The sequence below is a fragment of the Engystomops pustulosus genome, chromosome 6, assembly GCF_040894005.1.
Source record: "Engystomops pustulosus chromosome 6, aEngPut4.maternal, whole genome shotgun sequence".
In the NCBI taxonomy this organism is placed as follows: domain Eukaryota; kingdom Metazoa; phylum Chordata; class Amphibia; order Anura; family Leptodactylidae; genus Engystomops; species Engystomops pustulosus.
In genome coordinates, this window is record NC_092416.1 from 135,052,937 (window position 1) to 135,076,081 (window position 23,145).

Here is a 23,145-nt window from a genome sequence, read left to right on the forward strand (position 1 = left end):
TAATTGGCCAGTCAGGTTTGACTGGCCAATCACGGCGATCGGCGGGCGGGACCAATTTGATTGGTCGGGTGACGGAGACAGGAACTCCTCCTGCCTCTGTCACCCAAATTTCAGCCCGATGTCACCACGTCTCGCGACGTGGTGACAATTCTAAAATAGTATGCGCTCGCGCAGTAGCTGTACTGCGCTGAGCGCCAATAGTGGGAAGCTGCGCAGTACAGCTACGGCGCGGAGCGCTAAGGGGTTAATGATATAAAATCTATTACAGTATATGTAAATATTTTCCCCTGTTGTCTCTTGATGAGGACCTTTTTCATATACTAAGCAATGGGGTGAACTATGTTTCTAGGAAAGCTCCTACTCTTGGCCAATTATTATCCCCGAGTCTTTTTCTCTCTAAAACACAAGACACTCCTAACTGGCTGCGGACTAAAGGCTCATACAAATGTGGCCATAATGTCTGTATATGATGCCTTTCCAACCACAATTATAACATCTACATCCACACAACAAGGGTTTAAAATACATAATTATATTAATTGTAATAGTACCTTTTTGGTGTACTGTATCACATGTACCTAATGTATTGTGCAATATGTGGGGTGTACAACATGTCCATTAAAAGTACGAATCAGACGCCATTTCTCTGACGCCAAGAACCCGTCGGCACTTAATATTTCCAAGGCCTCAAAACATTTCCATTGATGCATAAAGGTGACTGTTCACATGCTGCGGTTAAGGCAATAGAAAAAGTAAGAAAACCTATTCGTGGTGAGGACCATAGACAGAGACTTATGAATAGAGAATGTTTTGGGATTTTCACATTAGAAACAAGATTTTCACAAGACTTAAATAAAATACATGACATTATTTATCAAATTTAAGTCATTCTATTACTTGTCAGACAATCCATACATTTGGTTCTCCAATGTTTATGCATTACCCGAACTTACATTCTAGTTATATGTTTGATGTTATGTGTATATATCTGAAGTTGGCACCTACGATGCAATTTTTAACTCTGTTATCTTCCTTTAAATGTGATCACATGACCGTAAAAGTGGACTATGTAAAAATCACCTGTTCATGTCTCACGTTATGCCATGACTAAGGATTTTTCCGAAACGCGTAGGCATTAACGCTGTGTATGTCTGTGTCTCCAACATGTTCGATTGCAAGATAAACTTTTACCCTTTTGAAATAAATTTTTCACAGTTTACTCTGGATCGCTGTGTAAGCTGGACTCAAGTGTGCATCCTCTCTAAGTATTGACTTGGAACAAAGTTGTCCGTGCTCCAACCATGCCAGATACTGCTACATGACTTGCAGGTGAGCTGTCTCTACCTCCTTTCTCTAAACATTAAGCAAAGGTTTGCTTTATGTTGACATTATTTATTTTATCTAATTAGGATGTTAGGAGGCTTACAGATCAATCAGCAATTTTCCAGATTTAAACAAAAATTTTAAATTCCATTATTTTAGAGGCCTATTAATGTTTATAGGGGTTTCAAAAGTTCTAATTATTAAAAACTCCCTACAAAGTACCAAATTTTTAAATTGCACCCTTCAAAGTATTCAAGCTTGTTAACCATTTAAGGTTCAAACACGAAATAAAACAAAATGGGGGTTCTATACATAATTTTAAAATTTTGACAATAAAATGTTTATTTAGCCCTATAGCTTACCTGCTCATGCAGGATAAAATGAGAAAAAACATCTCATATTTTGTTATGCAGTTTCTCTTGAGTAATACCCCACATATGGATGTTAACCACTTTATTTACCCATAACATACCAAAGCAGGAAAAGAACACCATCATGCTTTTGGAGGGCAAATTTTACTGAAACAAATTTAAGGTGCTATGTAGCATTTGCTGAGCCTATAACATACTTGTATGTAAGTATGTACAAACCAGTAAGAGAAAGCCCTAAAAAGTGACCCCATTTGAAAACTAAACCCTTCAAGGAGTATAGTAACACTATTCTGAGGTGACTATACCCCATCAATTACATTTTATTAACTTTCTAGGTGGGAATGCAAAAAAATCTATTTTGATTTTTCACTTCTATTTTTTTATTTAAACACTGTATGGCATTGATATTATGTTATTTTTATTCTATGGGTCAGTACGATTACAGCAATCTCCCATTTATATAGCTTTTTATGAATAATTTTGCTGAATAAAATCACTTGCTCTAGCATCTCCATCTTCTAAAATTGATTGAGCTGTATCAGGATTTTTTTTGCGGAATGAGTTGTACTTTTTATTGGGCTCATTACGGTGGGACATTTTGATCACTTTTTATAGCTTTTTTGTTTGGCTGGATGTGCAAAAATCCTAATTTTCTGCATGTTTTTTATTATTTTTTTTACAGTATTTACTGTATGGGTTCAGTAAGGGTTTTATTATTTTCAATAATATATCTTGGCTATTTTGTGCAAATCATTTGATATAGACCCTTCAGTGTTTGTACAGAAACAAGTCATGCAGAGACACTACTTGCAAATGGCACAAAACTCAACTTTTTAACCTCCTGCAAGACAGCAAAAGCTGTGTCTTGTGTTGACCAAATCATAAAATACCTATATACTAGTGATATTTGTAGTAAAATTATTTATTCCATATTATACATGCGACATAGGTAGATTTGCTTGGCTTCTCACCGGCCACTTTATTAGGTGCTAGTAATGGGTTGGACCCCCTTTTGCCTTCAAAACTGCCTCAATTCTTCGTGGCATAGATTCAACAAGGTGCTGGAAGCCTTCCTCAGAGATTTTGGTCCATATTGACATGATGGCATCACACAGTTGCCGCAGATTTGTCGGCTGCACATCCATGATGCGAATCTCCCGTTCCACCACATCCCAAAGATGCTCTATTGGATTGAGATCTGGTGACTGTGGAGGCCATTTGAGTACAGTGAACTCATTGTCATGTTCAAGAAACCAGTCTGAGATGATTCCAGCTTTATGACATGGCGCATTATCCTGCTGAAAGTAGCCATCAGATGTTGGGTACATTGTGGTCATAAAGGGATGGACATGGTCAGCAACAATACTCATGTAGGCTGTGGCGTTGCAACGATGCTCAATTGGTACCAAGGGGCCCAAAGAGTGCCAAGAAAATATCCCCACACCATGACACCACCAGCGTGAACCGTTGATACAAGGCAGGATGGATCCATGCTTTCATGTTGTTGACGCCAAATTCTGACCCTACCATCCGAATGTTGCAGCAGAAATCGAGACTCATCAGACCAGGCAATGTTTTTCCAATCTTCTACTGTCCAATTTCGATGAGCTTGTGCAAATTGTAGCCTCAGTTTCCTGTTCTTACCTGAAAGGAGTGGCACCCGGTGTGGTCTTCTGCTGCTGTAGCCCATCTGCCTCAAAGTTCGACGTACTGTGCGTTCAGAGATGCTCTTCTGCCTACCTTGGTTGTAACGGGTGGCGATTTGAGTCACTGTTGCCTTTCTATCAGCTCGAACCAGTCTGCCCACTCTCCTCTGACCTCTGGCATCAACAAGGCATTTCCGCCCACAGAACTGCCGCTCACTTGATGTTTTTTCTTTTTCGGACCATTCTCTGTAAACCCTAGAGATGGTTGTGTGTGAAAATCCCAGTAGATCAGCAGTTTCTGAAATACTCAGACCAGCCCTTCTGGCACTAACAACCATGCCACGTTCAAAGGCACTCAAATCACCTTTCTTCCCCATACTGATGCTCGGTTTGAACTGCAGGAGATTGTCTTGACCATGTCTACATGCCTAAATGCACTGAGTTAGCGCCATGTGATTGGCTGATTAGAAATTAAGTGTTAACGAGCAGTTGGACAGGTGTAACTAATAAAGTGGCCGGTGAGTGTAGGTCTATCATTTATTTTCTGCCTATTGTAATAGTGGGTTATAATTAAAGCTAAAAAAGGTTCAGGCCCTTTAGAGGCACAATTCAAAATGTCTAGGCCCTCAACAGTTGTGCGTCATCCATGGCAAAATAGACCCCTTCAGGGCTCAGTATTGCCATACATGTAATTCTGCTGGTGGGAGATTGCTAGATAAATGCAAACTTTATTTCTTTACCTCTGATACCCGGTCTCGAGTGTTTGACAGCTGCAGCAGTTCTTCATATCTTTGCTGATATAGATGAAGTAGTAATACCAGGTACAGACTGGGATTTAGCGAGGCCTGGATTTATAAAGCAAGAGGTTTATTATTGTGATATGGCTTGTATTAAAATTTTCAGTCTTTTCTACCTCTTATTGATAACCCAATATCATGAACATAATAAAATACTATCAATGTTCCAAAGTAAATTTTTTCTTCTATTCAATGGCTTGAACTCACTTATTCACCACTATGAATCCCCAGGTACCTAAAAAATCTGATACATTGCAATATCACCTGTGTCTCCTGATGTTTTCTATAATGCTCATTCAAGTCAAAGCCTTCAAATTCGCACTTCACCTTTTCTTTGCACATCTCACAGGTTCTTACTGTGTTCAGCTCAGCCCCTGGAATAGAAATGTGTTTGTCAGACGCTGTTCTTTCTCTCAAGAGGATCTTAAGCTTACTAAATACTTGTATTCCAAGCATTTTAATTAGAACACTATGGTCTAGATTTTCCCTTTAATTTGTTGTAATGCAAATATAACAAATTCTCGGCTGGGCACTACCATGCTCTTTGTCAAGTAAGTTGTGTTACTACACAGCCTGGCACTGTAAGCAGTGGCGTAACTACTGCCGTAGCAGCCGTAGCGGTTGCTACGGGGCCCGTGAGGTTAGGGGGCCCGGGGACACACAGCCGCGTGTGCCTGACCCGCCTACTGCCTCCCAAACAGATGAGCCTCCCATATGCCGGCAACACTGAACTTCCCTCCCAGCCGTCCACACAACGAACCGCCCACCAAAGTGCCCGCGCACACTTGCCAGCCAACTTACCGTCCGTCCGTCCGCCCGCCCACCTCACTTGCTGTCTGCGCGCCCACCTCACTTGCTGTGCGCCCACCCACCTCACTTGCTGCCCGCCCACCTCACTTGCCGCCCACCGCACTTGCCTCCCGTTAGGCCCGCCCACCGCACTTGCGGCTCGACTACCCTCCCACCGCACTTGCCTCCCGTTAGGCCCGCCCACCACACTTGCGGCTCGACTACCCTCCCACCGCACTTGCCGCCCAGCCGTCTGCCCACCGCACTTGCCAACCGCCCGCCTGCCGAACTTACCGCCCGCACGAACACTGAAACACCCGCCTGATGGTTCGCCCAAACACCGGCCTGCTGACCCACACAGCCACCGTGCTGGACATAAAAAAAAGTAAGTACCATTATTTAAATGTATCTGTGTACATATATACATATATATGCGTGTGTGTGTATATATATAATATGTGTGTGTGTGTATATATATGTATATATATAGTGTATATATGTATATGGACTGTGTGTGTGTGTGTCTGTGTATATATATATATTATATAATGCTGTGTGTGTTTTTGTAAATGCTGCTGCATGTACTGTATGTATGTGAATGTATGCGTTTGCTGTATGTGTGTGTACATGCTATACATGTGTGTATATGCTTTATACACTAAATGTATGTGTTTAAATGCTGTATGCACTGTTTGTAAACACAGTATGTATGTATGTATATGGTGTGTTTATACTGTATGGATAAGTATACATATACATACTATAGGTATATTATGTGTATGTACTATACAGTGGGGGTCATTTACGAAGGGCCCGATTCGCGTTTTCCCGACGTGTTACCCGAATATTTCCGATTTGCGACGATTTTCCCTGAATTGCCCCGGGTTTTTGGCGCATGCGATCGGATTGTGGCGCATAGGCACCGGCAAGCATGCAACGGAAATCGAGGGGCGTGGCCGAACGATAACCTGACGGATTCGGAAAAAACGCCGCATTTTTTAAAAAAAAGTGTCGCGGGACTCGCGCTTACCTTCACCAGGTATAGGATGGTGCATTCCGGCGGACCTCGGGGAACTTCAGCGCAGCAGCGACATCTGGTGGACGTCGGAAGAACTACCTTAGTGAATCGCCGGAAGACCCGAATCCACCGCACACAACCTGCCGTTGGATCGCGAATGGACCGGGTAAGTAAATCTGCCCCAGTATGTGTGCAAATTTGAAGTGTCTATACTGTTCTTGTACTGTATAAGTTTGTATATACTCAATGTATTAGTGTATAAATGTATATATGAGTACATAAATGTGTGCGTATAAGTGTATACATGTATGTATGTGGGTGCAAGTATAGAAAAGTGAATGCATGAGTGAGAAATTTATGTTTGTAAATATGTGTGTATAAATTTGTATATATCTTTTAAAAGGAACGGGGGCCCCATGCAAAAATCTGCTATGGGGCCCAGCCACTCCTAGTTACGCCACTGACTGTAAGCACTACAGGCGGCCCCCTACTTAAGAACACATGACTTACATACGACAACTAGTTACAAATGACCTCCTGGATGTTGGTAATTTACTGTACTTTAGTCCCAGGCTACAATGATCTGCTCTTAGAGTTATCAAAGGTGTCTTCAACTAAGATTTATTGTTGATCCTGGTTCTTATAACAACCAAAAAGTTTTAAAATCCAATTGTCACAAAAAAAAATGTGGGTGGGGTTACAATTATAAAATATACAGTTTCGACTTACATACAAATTCAACTTAAGAACAAACCTACAGAACCTATCTTCCACATAAACCGGGGATTTCCTGTATTTGGGCCCAATTTTATATTTCTTAATTAAATTTAAAAAAATTATGAAAACAGAGAAATGGCAAAATGCATTGAGTTCTAAGTAAAAATTGCTCCAGAATAATATATGAATTTACTAAAAAAAGTACTCACTAATTTGAATCCTTTTCTACAAAAATGTATTTTTTCAATATTTTTTGCAATATGAGTAAAGGGCAGTGCATAACACACTAAGGCCCTTTCACATGGTAAGTATTTGATCAGTATTTTAAGTCAGTATTTGAATCTCAAAACCAGGAGTGTGACATATACAGTGAAAAGGTATCATGGAAACATTAGGAATTTGAATATCCTTTGTGTTTTTTAGGCTGTGTTTTTAGCTTGATGCAGATTACTGAAAGTGTGAAAGTGTGTGTACTGCCAGGACTTTCTAGCCATGTGCCATTCATCCCTTATTTTCCTCTATAAAAGGCACTAAGCCAGATAACCTCCATGTTCACTCCCAGCCCAACATACACAGTATACATACTGTTTTGTTGTTGTATAAACTCCACACTATATACCCTCACTGTCCCAACTACACTGGATCTTCTGAGACAGGAGCAGTTCTGTCCCCAATATCTATTTATGCCCCTACTCATAACCAGTAATCTTAGGAGAAGGGATATTATACAGGGATGTTGATGAAAATAAGGGGACTGTGGCTGGCACTATTGCTGGTAATCAGAGGGGGGGGGGGGCTTGTGGCCAGAAAATGAGGCACTATGGCTCACTGCTGAATTGGATACAAACTTTTGCTGGTTTCTCAAAAGACCACCGCAACCCTCTATGCCCCCTCCACGTTCACATGGCATAAAGATGGTGTATTTGCAATTTTAATCGCAAATTCTTGCACTGTGCAAGAATTAGCTATTATTTCACTGCTTCTACGCCATAAAACTAGCGTAGAAGCAGGGATAAATCCACTCCAATATGTCTGCCTTGAACTTTCATCTTTATCTAAGATTACATTGTTGTAGCTGCATTCTCTCACCTGATTTAATTTTAGCCAGCAGCCATTTCTTGAAGCATTCAGTGTGAACATACTTTAAACTTCCAGAGCACTGACAAGGTGCTATGAGATGGTTTTCTGTGGTTTCACCACCCATGAGACAGATCCTGCAAAGATCCCCTTCCTCTTCTGAGTCTTCCTGTAGTATACTATGAAGTGTGAAAACAAACATGTTATGTGACATTATCAACTTGTAGTTATGTTTTACAGTCTACTGAGCAAAATTGTGTGTAAGTAAAAAGTGACATAATATGTTTACATAAATCTTACTAAGAAAGGATTGATCTTTACAAATGAGCTCATATTTATGTACACAGAATAGGGTTGCATTTACATGTATGTAAGATTTTGATTACACTGTATGTCTTCTCACCTCTCCTGTATCTTTTTTAGCTTCTCTGGGTCTGTTTTTGGCTTTTCAGCTTCTTTATTTTGTGATGTGAGTATGGTATTCTCCAGATTTCTTCTTTCAGATTGTCTCTGCATGGAGAGTGTGTGAAAGACTAGGTCCAAGTTCTCACGTAAAAGTGAGATGCTGGGAGCTGTAGTAGATGTTCTGAGTCTTAGAGGGCCTGGAGCATTGGGACCAGTAGAATACTCACTTCTATCTCTATCCATCTCTATATCCCCAGAAGACCTAAATGTCCTTTGGGGAAGTGCATGGTTTTCACCATTTTGCACATTAGTATTTGGACTGTTTTCATGAAAACGGGACAGTGTTACTGATTCATTATTCATTGGAGCCACAGTGCCCCTCTGATTTTCAGCAGGCATTTGGGACTGGTCTGTTCCTTCTGTCTCAATTGGGCTGATACCTAGTATTTGTCTAGAGGTTTGCATTAGTTCTAGATTAGTACTTCTAAAATTTGAGTTATTTCTTGTACTAATCTCTGAATGATGTAATATAACACAGGCATTATTGGTATTCATTTCATTGTCTTCTCTATGCGTAGTTGCTTGTCCATCATTGCCATTGTAATTGTTGTCCTCTTCAGATGAGTCTGTACAGTCAGAGCTTTCAGTGTGGAGTACAGTACTAGATGTTTGGGCTCTTATATGTATTGGTAATGACATATAAGACAAGTCATCCTCATCGAAAGTGTCATGGTCTTCATTATTGTCTCTTTGTGGTTGCCTGTTAAGAACATCTTCAGGTTCTTCTAAATGTGACCAGCTGGAACTTGGTCTTCTGTTGGTCTGAGATCCATCTGTTAAATGGCAGAAGTATAAAGGTGTTGAGCTCGTTGGAAAATTGTGATCGCCTTCACTTCTAAGCATTGTCTCCTGCTCCATATACGGCTGCTGTGTTGCACTGTAGTCATTGATGGTTTCCTGTGTGAACTCTTTCTCCTTTCCCATTTGTTTCTGATGCTTGGCTATAGAACAATAAAGGATTTTAAAAAAAATTGTGAATATGTTAACCAAATTAGGACAAAATGTATAGAGTGGCAGGCTAATATGGCAGACAGTACAAATCCCTATTAGTATGCCTTTAGTTGACAAACAATATGGTTTTTATGTACTGTTATCTAGTCCCAGATAGAATAGCGCTTAGGACATTTACAGTTAATATCCTCCAATAAATGGGGCTCACACCATGCAAAACATGATCGATCAAAGAGATTGATTGGTTTGTACAAAATGGCCCAAATCAGTAAAAGAAAATATGCATTGAACAACTCATTTCTATTAGGAATGCCTAAATAAAGAAACCTTATACAGGGGTTGGAATTTATTAAGACTGACATTTTAAACACCAGTCTCATTATTCCCTCATGTTGGCACTCTGCGGACCACATCTACATGGGGCTAAGGCTTTTTTCATTGACATGGAAGCAATCGCTGCCAGGTCCTACAAGCTTAAATATACCACTCGTGTATAAGCAAAAAATGTGCTTAAAAAACCTAACTTCAGCTTATACACGAACGAGTTAAGAAAAAAAATAAACTTACATACTCACACTCTGGCTCACCGATGCTCGATGCGGCTCACTATGCTTGTTGCGGCTACTGGTAGCTCGTCTTCTGTCTTCTATGCTGTACTAGCTGGCAGAGACTATGAAGTGGCGGTGTCGCCGCTGATGACGTCATAGTGTGCGCCGGCAGATCGCGCAGGCACGTCTCTGCCGACTGTTACAAGCAAAGAGAAGAAAGAAGAGGAGCCACGGGTCACAGGAGCATCGGGACCGCCCGAAGGTGAGTATCTAAGTTTGTTTTGTTTATGTACTTGGCAAACTGCAGGCTGGCTGTATACTACATGGGCTGGCTGGCTGTATACTACTGGGGGTTGGCTGGCTGTATATTACTGGGGGCTGGCTGGCTATATAGTGGGAGGCTGTGACCACTATAAAAGGCTAATAACCTATGAAAAGTAGACCTGGAAAAGCAGCTACTATTACTAGTAGTTGTTTTTCCATTACTACTTTTGCTACTATTACAATCAGTATAGTGATCTGTGGGGGTCTCATCACTGTGGATAGGGCCTAACTTGAATTTGTGGGAAAACCCCTTTAATTACCAATAGAACTGAGAAAAAAAAGTAGAGAAGATAACCAGTTACAGACTCACCTGGTCGTTTAAGTTCCTTAGCTTTTGACTGTAGTTTCTGTGCATTTTTGCTCCTTGCAATGTCTTTAAGCACACGTGTAACACTGGGTTTGGCAGAAAGCTGGTGGACATGTAATCTTTTCTTTTCCACTGTGATCCGAGGCTGTGACACTATCAATTTGAAAATTGTACAAGATCTTCAATAATAATGATGTTTAAATGTCACGAATATTGATAGATCCCTGGGGCAATTCCATTACACCTCCAGCAAATTAGAACAGTAATGCAAGTTCTATTACTTTAACCATAGAGAGACTTGCCAGAGGCCAATTTAAAGGGATTCTGCCATAATACATATGGAAATAATTAATGACCACTTATCACCACAAAATCTCACAGTTACATAATTTACCTTACAATTTGCCATTAAGTGACCTTGGCAACGAGTCGATACTTCAAGGAAGCAGTCCTGTGGTAGGTCAGGGACACACATTGTGGAATCACTGGGGGAATGTATGCAGCGATTCCAAGGGTGGTAGAAACTGATGATATCTGTCAAGATATGGCTGTGATTTTCTGCAGCATGTTGATGCTGGGGGACAGGTGCCAGTTTCTCGCATAAAATATATGATTTATATTGCAGATTTTAATACAGGGCAGCCTTACAAAAAGTAGGCATATTACCTATGGATCTCAGTTACAGGTGGCATTGCCTCCTTTCCACCTAGTAAATTTATTATGATTTATGCTAGAAAGTGGTCTAGCTCTTATTTCTGTACACACGGTTTTATCGAAGGTTTTCAAATGCGTATACAATGTCATTTTACATTACATGTGAAAGAAAAGTATAGAAAATGGAGATACAGTAAGCCCTTTACAGTATGACATATTCCTCATAAAGAATTAGGCTTAGTTCACACCTGCTTCTGGGTTTCTATTACACTCTGTTTTAGTAGAGTATAACGGAAACTAAGGCGACATGCACAAAGCCGTAGCAACCGCAGTGTGCCATGATTAGCAATCTGGGAGAAGAGGGATGAACATAGCTCACCCCTCCCCTCTTCATAGGAAGAGGGCATGAATAGGACCACCTTTATCATTTGTGGTACAGCCACCCGACTCAGACACAGTGTAGTGAGACACAATAGTGCAAACTGCTTCACCCTGCACTGAAGGGGGCGTTCCGGGGCTCAGTCGGACTGTGCGCCAAATTTAACATGCCGAGTTTGACATGCCCCATGTTGCATGCCCCATGTTGAAGGTGTACCAAAAAAAAGTGGTGCACTCTGTTGAAGCCCTTTAGAGGGCACCAGATCCATGAAGAACAGGCGCTAGAAATCCTGAATCTGTTGCACCCTGCACTATACACAGGCAAACTGCATATAGTACAGTTTGCATTGTTCTTAGTAAATGTGCCCCAATGTGCTCACCACATGGTATCTGGCCTCCATTGACTACAATGCCAGCCACAATCTGGCCACAAATCGTGCGGCCAGATCATGATGCAGCACACTGCAGTTTGAATGTAGCCTGAGAGTGGACAGTGAATGGAAAGTCTTCTGCTCAACTTCCATTGCCCATTTTTGACTTCAATGTACTTAAAGGGTAATCATCATTATGAGCAAAAGAAACCAAAACAACATTCTGCTCCAGGTATCCCTGGGAGTCATTCATGACTTTTTCAGTTTTGCAAAAACCTACAATCAGCAAGATTGAGGGGCTGAAGCTGCCTCCTGTGACAACATCACAAGCATGTGCTGCTGACCAATGGGACCATAACTTGTTCATCTTAGACACACCCACACAAGCAGGTGTGGGCTTTGTAACTGTAAGAGGCTGAATAATATACATAAATGAAAATGTGAAGGTTTATTCAATGACAAGCAAAGTTTGAGTATTATAACTCTTGCAACTAGAAAAGATCATGATAACAAAATTTCCCACCCCTCCCCTCCATTTATCACACCTTCTATCTTCTCAATAATCTATCTATGTTCTCTATCAATTTATTGTATCTTTTTATGTACGTAAGAATGTTCTTAGTCCAATGGCAACCAATTACAGGTCAGCTTTCATTTTACCAGTGCTCATAAGTATTTTAAAGGGGAGCTTTAATTGGTTGGCATGGGCAACTAAGAACATTCTTACTCTTAGACAGCTTGATAAATCTGCCCCATTATCACTGCTCTCCCTCTCCTCTTTGCCATTTCCTGCTGCCCACTGTGAGGTAATTGGGGGGGGGGAGACTACGATTGAGAGCTGCAGCTTCTGGTTGGAGTATTTTTTCTTTATCTATTAGTGTAGAGAAAGCTGAGGGTTTATATAGATAGATAAGAATGTAGGTATTTTGTTATTATTACATTAGAGAAGGCTCCTGGCAGCACAAGACTGAGTGCAGGGAGCAGCTGTGAAGTGCAGAGAGGAGAGTGGGCAGGGCTAACATGTAGATGTACAATCCCTCTTTAGCACAGTGAGAATGGAGAGACATCTAAGGGATCACTGACAAAGGCTGATAGCAGGGGGAAGACTACTGTATAGAAGAGCGATGAGCAGGATTCGGGTAACTAATCCAATTGCAGAAGGGCTTTAAATTGCATGTCCTATGACATATCAAGTTTTTAAAATTCCATTACACTTTCTGTATTTAGTTGATAATGGAAAGAGGAACTTGAATGTGGTGATCTTCTGATATTTGTTATCCATGGACTTCTTCCTTCTAAAATCATTTTTTTTTAAATGTTGCTAATTAGCCTAAAGTGCTATTTGGGGTGTTACAATTCTGTACTTCACAGACTGTTACACTGTCCTCCCTCCCCCACTGTTCCCTAAGCATGTTCCCTCTTCTTCTGCCATCTGTAATCTCACTGCATCACACAGTGGGAGTGGAAAGTGCTTCTTCATACTGTAGATCTTTTATTAAAATATATAATATAAAACATAACAAAAAACATAAACCAAACATTGGGGCACATTTACTAAGGGTCCGAATGACGTTTTTCCGCCGGGTGTTCCGAATTTTACCGTTTTGCACCGAATTGCCGCAGGTTTTTGGCGCACGCGACGTGGCCGTCGGAAAACGTGACGAATTCGGAAAAATCGCGCTATTTAAAAAAAAAAAAGTGTCGCTTGACACACACTTACATGCACCAGGAATAGGATGGTGAACTCCGGCAGACCTCGGCGCAGCAGCGACACCTGGTGGACATCGGGCCTTAGTGAATCGCCAGAAGACCCGAATCCTTGTCGGAGAACGCGCCTCTGGATCACGACAGGACCGGGTAAGTAAATGAGCCCCATTATATACAAAGGGCCCACATTTACTAAAGCTCCCGTGCCAGTTTTCTGTCAGACTTTTCAGTTCAAACTGCTTGCACAGGTATTTAGGAAGTGTCCACACCACATTTTTGTTGCGGCTGCAGTATTCTTCATGTGACAGAATGCGACACAATGAAGAATTGAAGTGTTTATGTAAATGGGCGTCCCTATGCTCAGTCGAATGTGCGCCACATTTATCATGGAAAGTCTGCAAGAACTTTGTTGCATGCCCTATGTTAAAGATGCACCAAAAAAGTTATTGCACTCTGTCGGGACTGTGCAGGGAGCGCCAGATTCATGAAGAAAGGGTGAAAGAAATCATGAATATGTTGCACCCTTCTCACTACACAGGCAAACTGCACATAGTTTTTAGTAAATATGTAAAAAATATTTACAATTACTCTCCTGTTGGTCCAGCCCCATTCGCACCTAGCACACTTTTTTGTTTTGCCTCTATCCCTTCATTGTCCCTCTACATGCCTGTAAACCTAAGCAATGAGGTCCTAAAGCTGTATGCAAATGACCTGTGAAATGTCCAATGAAGTATTAGCATATTCAAGCTGTCCACCTTATTCATGAGTGGGAGGCACAGCCACACCCCCAGTGCATGACTGACAGCCTGTATAATGATGTGAGGCTGTATAATGATGTGCTTCCTGGTGCTGGTGGCCACGCCCCCTGCAGCCTGTGTGTGAATGTGTGTGTGTTTAGGAGAGATACAACAGCTCCAGGCAGCCATGTTACAGCAGAACATGTCAGGTACTTGTGTAGCTGATGTCTGTGTCTCTCACCTGTGTATTAGGAGGATGCAGCATGTCAGCAGATGCAGCACACACACTAGCCATGCTTTACTATACATTACACACAGACATGAGCAGGGGGAGGGGTAACAGGGGTGACATCACTGCCTCTGACCATGTGACCAGCCTCATTGACATGATAAAAAAAATAGATGATTTTACAATGAATAATGTATGAAATAACTAGATAAAGGCTGGGATGGGATCCTTGTGAGCTGCTCCAACAGGTAGTAGAGACAGGACAAGTGACACAGACCTGTTGACAGGTGTCCTTTAATTTTACCTGTGATCAATTTGTGAGATTCATGTATCCTGGTAGGATTGTATACAGTCTTCTTAGTGATTAAGTCTTTGTCCTTCTTTATTGCTGGTAGCTTGGACACTGTGCTTTTATACGGTTGTTCGCTGTTTCGTCTCTCTTCAAGTCCTGACACTGCTGGTATCTTTTTAGAAAAACAAGAAAATCATAGAATCATAGTTTAATAATTTGTTAGCATATTGCAGTCTCTTTACGGGTATCCTAGAAAATGAGTGTTGTAACACAGTAGGCTTTATCCATGGGAAGGTAACAATGTATCATAAAATATAAAAAGGAAATTTGTTTATATCTTCTTGCAAGGTGGGATAATTTCTCTACATTGAATTGATCATTTCTGGAGAGAAATAAACTCCTGATGGGTTTCTGTTCCTGTGCCTTTGATAAGAAAATTACCCGTGTGACAGTCTTGCATGTAGATGGAGACTGAGCAATAGATTCTCAAGTTCTTTAGGGTTAAGGAGACAAGACAAGATTGGAAGTGCAATAATAAGCAGAAAAAAATGCTACCCCACTGCTCCACAAAACACTTGTTTTTTTACATTTTTTTCTACAGTCAAGTCAGTCATTCAAATAAATGTGGCCAAAATAGCTGCTAAGAAATTATACAGAAGCCTTCTCTGGCTGCTTCGCCAATGATTGACTGACACATTGAATACAGCCGATACATAAACCTCAATCGGTGGGGGGCTTAGATTTGTTCTTGAAAACAGCAGAACCCTAACTATAATTTATTTGCTGTAGTAAAAGAAAATATAATCTTTCTTTTCAGCCAACATATTTGTCCACAGCCTCATTTTAAATGGCCATTATGTTTCAAGTATTATAACATTTGCTATTGATTCTTTAACTGCATATCAATTAGCTCTGCTGAGGTTCAAGTATTGAACAAAGGATTAGGCTTTGTACCTACCCAAGACAAACAGAAATTTGATTTTGTAACAAACTTTTATCGGTTTTGTTGAAAATTATGAGTGAAAATTTTATTTTTTTCAACCTAATCGATCTGTGACTGTGGTTAGGGAGAGGAATAGCTGTGAATTACCAGCATCCCTTCACCCTCACAGTTCATGTAATCCAGATGTTCTGTGTGAGAAGGTTTCCAGCAAATGGTTATGGGACAAGGAAGGTAAAAAAATGCTAGAAAGAAGTGTGAAATCTCATATTTCTAAAAAGGATAAATTCTTCAGTTTGTGTGTAATGGTTGTGCAAATAAACTATACTAAACTTTATATGGCTCTTTTCTAGCTCTGACAAGTGAGTCCACAGTGGAGTGGGGGCAAAGAGCTGAATACCCACTCTCCTGTTATAACGCTCATCCTTCTCGTTATTTAAACACAGAAAACTTCATCCTCTGTCTCCCTTCCCCTCACTCAATCTCCGCCTAATCTTACTTACTGCAGCCAAGCAAGTGTCCCACTTGTGCGGTCAGATGCTTCTACTTGCCATGCGCATGCACCACTTATCGTGGCTGGATGGTAGTCAATGAGTAGGGTACGCAATTCACTCTGTGCTTGGCAACTAGAGGTAGCTGACCGTGCAAGCGCATTATTTGCTGGCTGCGGTCAGCGAGATTAGGTGGAGAGGAGGGTGAGGGGAAGGGTGGCGAAGGGAGGTGTTTGTTGCCTTTAAATAATGAGAAGGATGAGGGTTAGAGCAAGACTCACTGGCTCCAGGGACTCGCTTGTCAGAGATGCCATGTAAAGTTTGATATAGTTTATTTTCACAACCATGGCACACATAATTAATTGAAAAACATGTTTCCCATGTACATTGCTGTGTCTGTGGGAACCTGGGAAAAAGGGCTTCTTGTGATAGGTTTAACCCAGAAAGGTTAAAGAACTGCTGTGCAAATTTATCAAAAGTGTCCCACATTAAGGCTACATTCACACGAACGTATGAGGGACATATATACGGCCGCAGTATATACAGCATATATACGTCTCCCACACATGGCAATGGGAACAAGCCTTACGGGAGCCGTTCCATCGGCAGGAGAACGGACGTGTTCCCAGGAAAGCCACGTTCTTTTTCAAAAGCATGTTTGTTAAAACAAGTTACTAACTAGTTAGTAGATGAAAAAGTATACAGGAAATAAAGTAACAATCCAACAATCATAACACATATATTAAAGTGTTTGAACAAGGTTTTTTTGCATGTAAAATAATGTGCAAACCGCTTGCACATGTGTTTATAAAGTGTCTGCGCCAGTTTTGTGTCACGGTTGCACTGTGTCCAACAAGACACTAAAAATGTGAATCTAAAGGGGCATGTTATTGCTTAGTGAGAGTTTGCGCCACAATTATTACTGACGTGTGCCACAATTCTCTCTGTGTCACAATTCTCATAGACTGTAAGCTCTTGTGAGCAGGGCCCTCACTCCTATTGTTCCATATGACTGCTTGAACTCTGAAATGTAGTACAGGCGGTCCCCTACTTAAGAACACTCGACTTACTTACGACCCCTAGTTACAAACCGACCACTGGATGTTGGTAATTTATTGTACTTTAGTCCTAGGCTACAATGATCAGCTGAAACAGTTATCAAATGTGTCTGTAATGAAGCTTTAGTGTTAATATTGATTCTTATGACAACCCAACATTTTTAAAATCCAATTGTCATAGAGACCAAAAAAGTTCTGTCTGGGATTACAATGATAAAGTATACAGTTCCGACTTGCATACAAACTCAACTTAAGAACAAACCTACAGACCCTATCTTGTATGTAACCCGGGGACTGCCTGTATTATATTTGTATATGTCTCCTTTGATTTTTAAAGCACTGTAGAATTTTATGCCGCTATATAAATAAAGATTATTAATTTTATTTCTGCAGCATGAACAAAGTGCACAAAGAACGGTTTACTCTTCTAGAGCAGTGCAGGGGGCGCAAGATTTATCAAGAGCATGCACCAGTTTTGATGAATCTGGTGCACTCTACACACGCCACAGGCTGCACATATTGGGGGCCCGATTCGCGTTTTCCCGACGTGTTACCCGAATATTTCTGATTTGCGCCGACTTCCCCTGAATTGCCCCGATCGCACGCGATTGGATTGTGGCGCATCGGCGCTGGCATGCACGCAACGGAAATCGGGGGCGTGGCCAAACAAAAACCCGACAGATTCGGAAAAACCGCCGCCTTTTTTTTAAAAAAATGTGTTGCGAAAATTGCACTTACCTTCACTCAGCCCGGCTCGGTGTATTCCAGTGCGTTCCGATGCTCTTCAGCGCAGCAGCGCCACCTGGTGGACGCCGGAGGAACTACCTTAGTGAATCCCGGCCAGAGAACGCGCCGCTGGATCGCGAATGGGCCGGATAAGTAAATCTTCCCCATTGCCGCATTAATTGCGATAAATGTGTGCTAAGCTCTGGAAGTTTGCACCATTTTTTTTGTTTGGTTCACTGCAGAATTACTTCCTACCTCTCAGATGGGCCACCTAGACTTTTCATAAGAAGGTAATATAATTTTAAACATCATGTAATCATTATATTTTGTTTGCTATGTAATCATTTGGCAATAATGCTTCTTCTGCTCCACCATTATTTTTGATAAGACTTAATATTGCTTCATTGTCCTTGGAGCTCAACATGCATACTATACCGAGAGCTAGGTTTTTTGTAACTTGTTTAGCTTCTTATAGCTTTTTAGATATTTTAAATTATTGTACTATGTAATAAAGTTATCATTTGATCCACATCTATTTTTCTTCTTTTTTTCGTTATTTCATGTATTTTTGATGTGTGAACTTTATATGCTACACAAATTAAGTCCCTTTTCTGTGGTTAGATGTAGAATTGTGGCGCACATCAGTAATAAATGTGGTGCAAACTCTGACTAAGCGCTAAAATGCCCCTTTAAGTGCACATTTTTTCTTTCTCGTTGAACACAGTGCAGCCGCAACACAAAACTAGCGCAGAAACTTTATAAATACATGTGCAACCAGTTTGTACATTCTTTTCAGTGCAAAGTCAGACAATACTGGTGCAAAAACGCTTAAATAAATGTAGACCATTATTTGTCTGCTATATATTGGCATGTATCATTTTCATAGTTTATATGGTTGAAAAAAAAACATGTCCATCAAGTTCAACCAAGGAAGGAAAGGGATTGGATGAGGAAGGGATTCACTTCTATATAACATAACCCTTAATCTTATATAGATGTAAAATGGCATCTAGGCCCTTCTTGAAGCTCTCTTCTGTCCCTGCTGTGACCAGCGCCTAAGGCAGGCTATTCCACAGATTGACAGTTCTCATAGTAAAAAAGCCCTGTTGTCTCTGGTGATTAAACCTTGTTTTCACCAGTCGGAGACAGTGCCCCTTTGTCTTTTGATTTGATTTCATCTGGAACAATTTACCACCATATTTTTTTGTATGAGCCATTGATATATTTATATAAGTTGCTTATGTCCACTCTTAGTCGTCTCTTTTCCAGATTAAATAAATCTAGTTGTTCCATAACTGAGACCCTCCAAACCATTATCATTTTTGTGGCTCTTCATTGTACCCTCTCCAACTCCAGGGCATCCTTTTTATGGGCTGGTGCCCGGAACTGGATGGCATATTCCAGGTGAGGCTGAACCAATGCCTTGTACAGTGGTAATATCACATCCACATCCCCATCCCGAGACTCAATACCACTTTTGATACATGACAAGATCCTGCTGGCTTTAGAGGCAGCTGATTGACATTGCATGCTGTTATTTAATTTCTGATCTACTAGTGCACCTAGGTCCTTCTCAACAAGGGACTTTCCCAGATTTACTCCCCAAAGGACATATGTTGCACACTGTTATTATAGATAAGACAACATTTTTGGGTTTTAATAATGAAGATTTCTAGTGTTACATGTTTAACTAATGATTTATATAAATAATTAATTAATCAATGATTGAAAAGGTTGATGTGACAGATGGTATAATAATTTATACCAATATTCTAGGTCAGTGATGGCGAACCTTTTAGAGGCCGAGTGCACAAACTACAACAAAGACCGCTTATTTATCGCAAGGTGCCAACACAGAAATGTAATTTGTGATTTATACTCCCTTCTCTGACACAGTTTTCATTGATACCAGCACCTGAGGACACCAATAAAGCAGAAAATAGTCCCAGGTACAGCTTTCACTTTAAAATAGCTCTGTGCACAGCAAGTCCTGGGCTGTCTGGGACTGCAGGAAGATACCTGGAGTCCTCTCTGGTGATGGCCTGAGTGCCCACAGAAAGGGCTCTGAGTGCCACCTCTGGCACCAGTGCCATGGGTTAGCCATCACTGTTCTAGGTGATGAGGCTATGATCGTGTTCAGAGAATAAATACTTGCAAACCCCATATTTTCTGATGCACAGGGGGGTTTAGGGGTTTATTGATTTAGGTATTTAAAAATAACTATTTTGGAAAAGTAAAAAAATTAGAAGTATAAAAATAATCTGATCATTTGAATACAGTGTTCAAATATCTATTTCTGAATAATGCTGAATCTCTCACAATCTCACTGTCATGAATATGGCGGTTTATAGGCCTAAATCCTCAGGACAGGACTAGGATTGCTGCCGGTGAGACAGGGGCCTGTTATGTAGGAGTCATTGCAGGTGAATGGATGGAGTATAATGGTTCTACACAGAGCCAGAGTAGCCCAGCATTTAGGAGACAAAAGATAAGAAAAAGCCCAAAGCAGTGGTGACAGTGTGAAACGAAATTGAGCTTACTATATGTCAAAAACAAATTCAATCTGGTATAATCCAAAACCATCCCAAATTTGTCTGTAATTACATTTAGCTATTACAATAAACCCATTATGGCTTCATATAACTCCTTTCCATCAAAGCCATCCACTAGAAAAGGGCCAGGGTTTCCCATTTTTTTGGTCATACATCTAAAGTAGTCAAAACTAAACTGATCGAGTATTTATTACCTATCCTGTAAGCCTAAAAAGAATAAACTCTCAAAACTTTGCAAGTAGCCAAAATATTGTTTCAATGATGTAAGAGATAGGAGAATCATTGAGAAAATAACAAAACTTTCTTCATAATCAACATTTTGATATTTTGTGATTTGACATGTACAGTAGTGACTCAGCCTCTACGGTGACTCAACAGATATGAGAAGTTATTCAACCCTCTTGAACAAAGAAAATTAAAATAAAAACCTCACTTAACTGCTATGGGGGAAATGTGTCCTTCCTACAGTTTTCTCATTTCCATTAGGAGAAGATTTTATTCCTCTCTTTTGTGCTTCTATCTGTGCGTATGTGTCAATTGTTTGTCTGTAATTATTTTGTATGGCACAGTAGTTATCCTTTTGCATACAAATATTAAAAGCATCATCAAGAATATGCTAAATTACAGAGCATTTATGGCTGGAGTGCCTCCTGTGCTCAGAGTAGACAACTGATGGCTCATTCACTGGCAAACACAGGCAACATCATTAACAATGACTAATATGACATGCGTAAAATAACCAAAAATTGGTATAAATTAAATATTTCATTTTTTTTTCTTAAAATAGGGTTGTTCATCAAATATGGACTTACTTCTGTTTTCGTGTGCATCCCATTCTGCCACGGCTTACTGTAACTTCTAGTGGAGTAAAAGCTGAGAAGATTTGTGGTACGCTGGGGCGCAACTCGTTTCTCTCTTAGCCTCTCAGTATTCTCCCTGACCCTCTCCTGGTGACGTAGGTGGGCCTGTAATATAGATGTACACATATATACAATGTTTTTCAAGCAATGGTATTTTCAAACACATCTTTTACTTCTATTTTGGAGTCAAAGCCATAAATTGATGTCCGGCTCCTCTTCTGGTTTTTCTGGCTCCTCACTGGGACGCTACGCTATGCCGCCGCGGGCGCACAAACAATGACGTCGGCAAGCGCCTGACATCATTGTATGTGCCAGCCACGCATGGACCCAAAGAGAAGCCGGGGAACCGAAGATGGAGTCAGAGGACCTGAAGCAAGAAGAGGATCTCTAGGGGGAATTAGAAAAGTGAGTACAGTGTTAATTTTTTAATATATATATATATATATATACATATATATATATATATATATATATATTTGACCGCAAGCATCTGTACGTCTAACCAGGCTGTGCTATATATGGAGAGGGAAAGGCTGAGAAGCACTCACCTCCCCAGCGCGCCACCGTATGCTAACCTGGCTATGGCCAGGTGCGCATACATTCGTGTGAATGAAACCTTATGGTGTTCTCCTTGGAGCTCTCTGGTGTTCACCCTCCCACCCCTATACAATGCTCTGCATTTCACTTTGAAGATATTGCATATGCGAATGTGAATTCCCGGCCAGACAGATTTACTATAATCTCCACCTGAAAATCGACAGAGACTATAGCAAAAAATTCAGGACTTTCTTAGTATAAACGGGAGCAGAACCACCAGCAGGGGGAGCTTTAAGACTGGTATTCAAAACGCCATTCTTCATGATTCCTTCCAGTGTATGGGGTAGGACTGCGAGGATGTTGCAGAGCAAGGCAGTGGTAAGCAACCTTGCAGCGGGGTTCAAGGTGCTGGGACCCCCGGGATGATTGTCTCCACTCTCATCATCTATCATCACGGGCAGAGACTTACACTAGGGTGGGCAGGGCCAGCATACAGGAGGTGTTTGATGAGGCACTGCCAAAGACATTGCTCTGTGCAAGGTACCTACAGTAAAAACAGCAGCCCCTGCCTCTGGTTCTCGTCTCTGCATTGTGTCAGGATCAGGAGCCAGTTGGTCCTTGACAATGTGGGGTATGTCTGGGCAATCTCCCAACTAACCCGGACAGTGATAAAATGCTATGCTATGCATGTTGTACATCTTTCAGCTGAAAGACTTGCAAAACACATGGTGCTCCCTACCAATTATATGTAAACAATGCAAAACTTGTTGCTTGCTACAAATTTCATGCACTTCAACCAAAACGCATATGTGATTGGGCCAAGCCGCTCCCTCTGTACGTGAATGCAGTCTAAGAGACACAAATAGTAGTTTATCAGTATAGTGGTTGAGATTTATAGAGAACTCATGACATGATGGGTTGCAAATTTTGAATCCTCAGCTTCTTATTTATTAGGGTTTAGATTTATTTATTAGGGTTTAGATTTAGATTTAATGTTTGGAACCTGGGATGTAACTTGAGGGGGTGTTGAGGGTGTGATCACAACTGGGCCCAAGAAGCCTAGGGAGTCCAAAAGGTTTCACATTCCCATATGAGAAGACTAGTACTATAAACCATGCGTTGTAGTCAGGAGCCTGGCACAGACTGTGCACTGGGGTCCATCAGCTGCAAGTTATGCCACTCTTTGGAACCTTTGTAATACCCCTGCTGCAATAAAATTGTTGCTGTCAAAATAGCTGCATTCTCCAGTGATTTTGTACCATCAGGCATTTGGATATTTT

At 40.9% G+C, this 23,145-nt stretch overlaps 1 protein-coding gene across 10 annotated transcripts in view; it reads right to left on the reverse strand.

The window, feature by feature from the left end:
- Positions 1–23,145, reverse strand: part of LOC140064355 (uncharacterized) — a 52,373-nt gene that overhangs the window by 14,449 nt on the left and 14,779 nt on the right. For 9 of the 10 annotated variants that reach the window (XM_072111154.1, XM_072111159.1, XM_072111151.1 and 6 more), the window contains 7 exons: positions 21,281–21,433; positions 14,714–14,873; positions 10,337–10,486; positions 8,142–9,144; positions 7,751–7,917; positions 4,402–4,511; positions 4,081–4,185 (listed from right to left, as the gene is read on the reverse strand). In XM_072111154.1, the coding sequence (XP_071967255.1) occupies positions 4,081–4,185; positions 4,402–4,511; positions 7,751–7,917; positions 8,142–9,144; positions 10,337–10,486; positions 14,714–14,873; positions 21,281–21,433 (1,848 nt within the window). The remainder of the gene's footprint in view (positions 1–4,080; positions 4,186–4,401; positions 4,512–7,750; positions 7,918–8,141; positions 9,145–10,336; positions 10,487–14,713; positions 14,874–21,280; positions 21,434–23,145) is intronic. The other variant, XM_072111160.1, reaches the window with a different exon arrangement.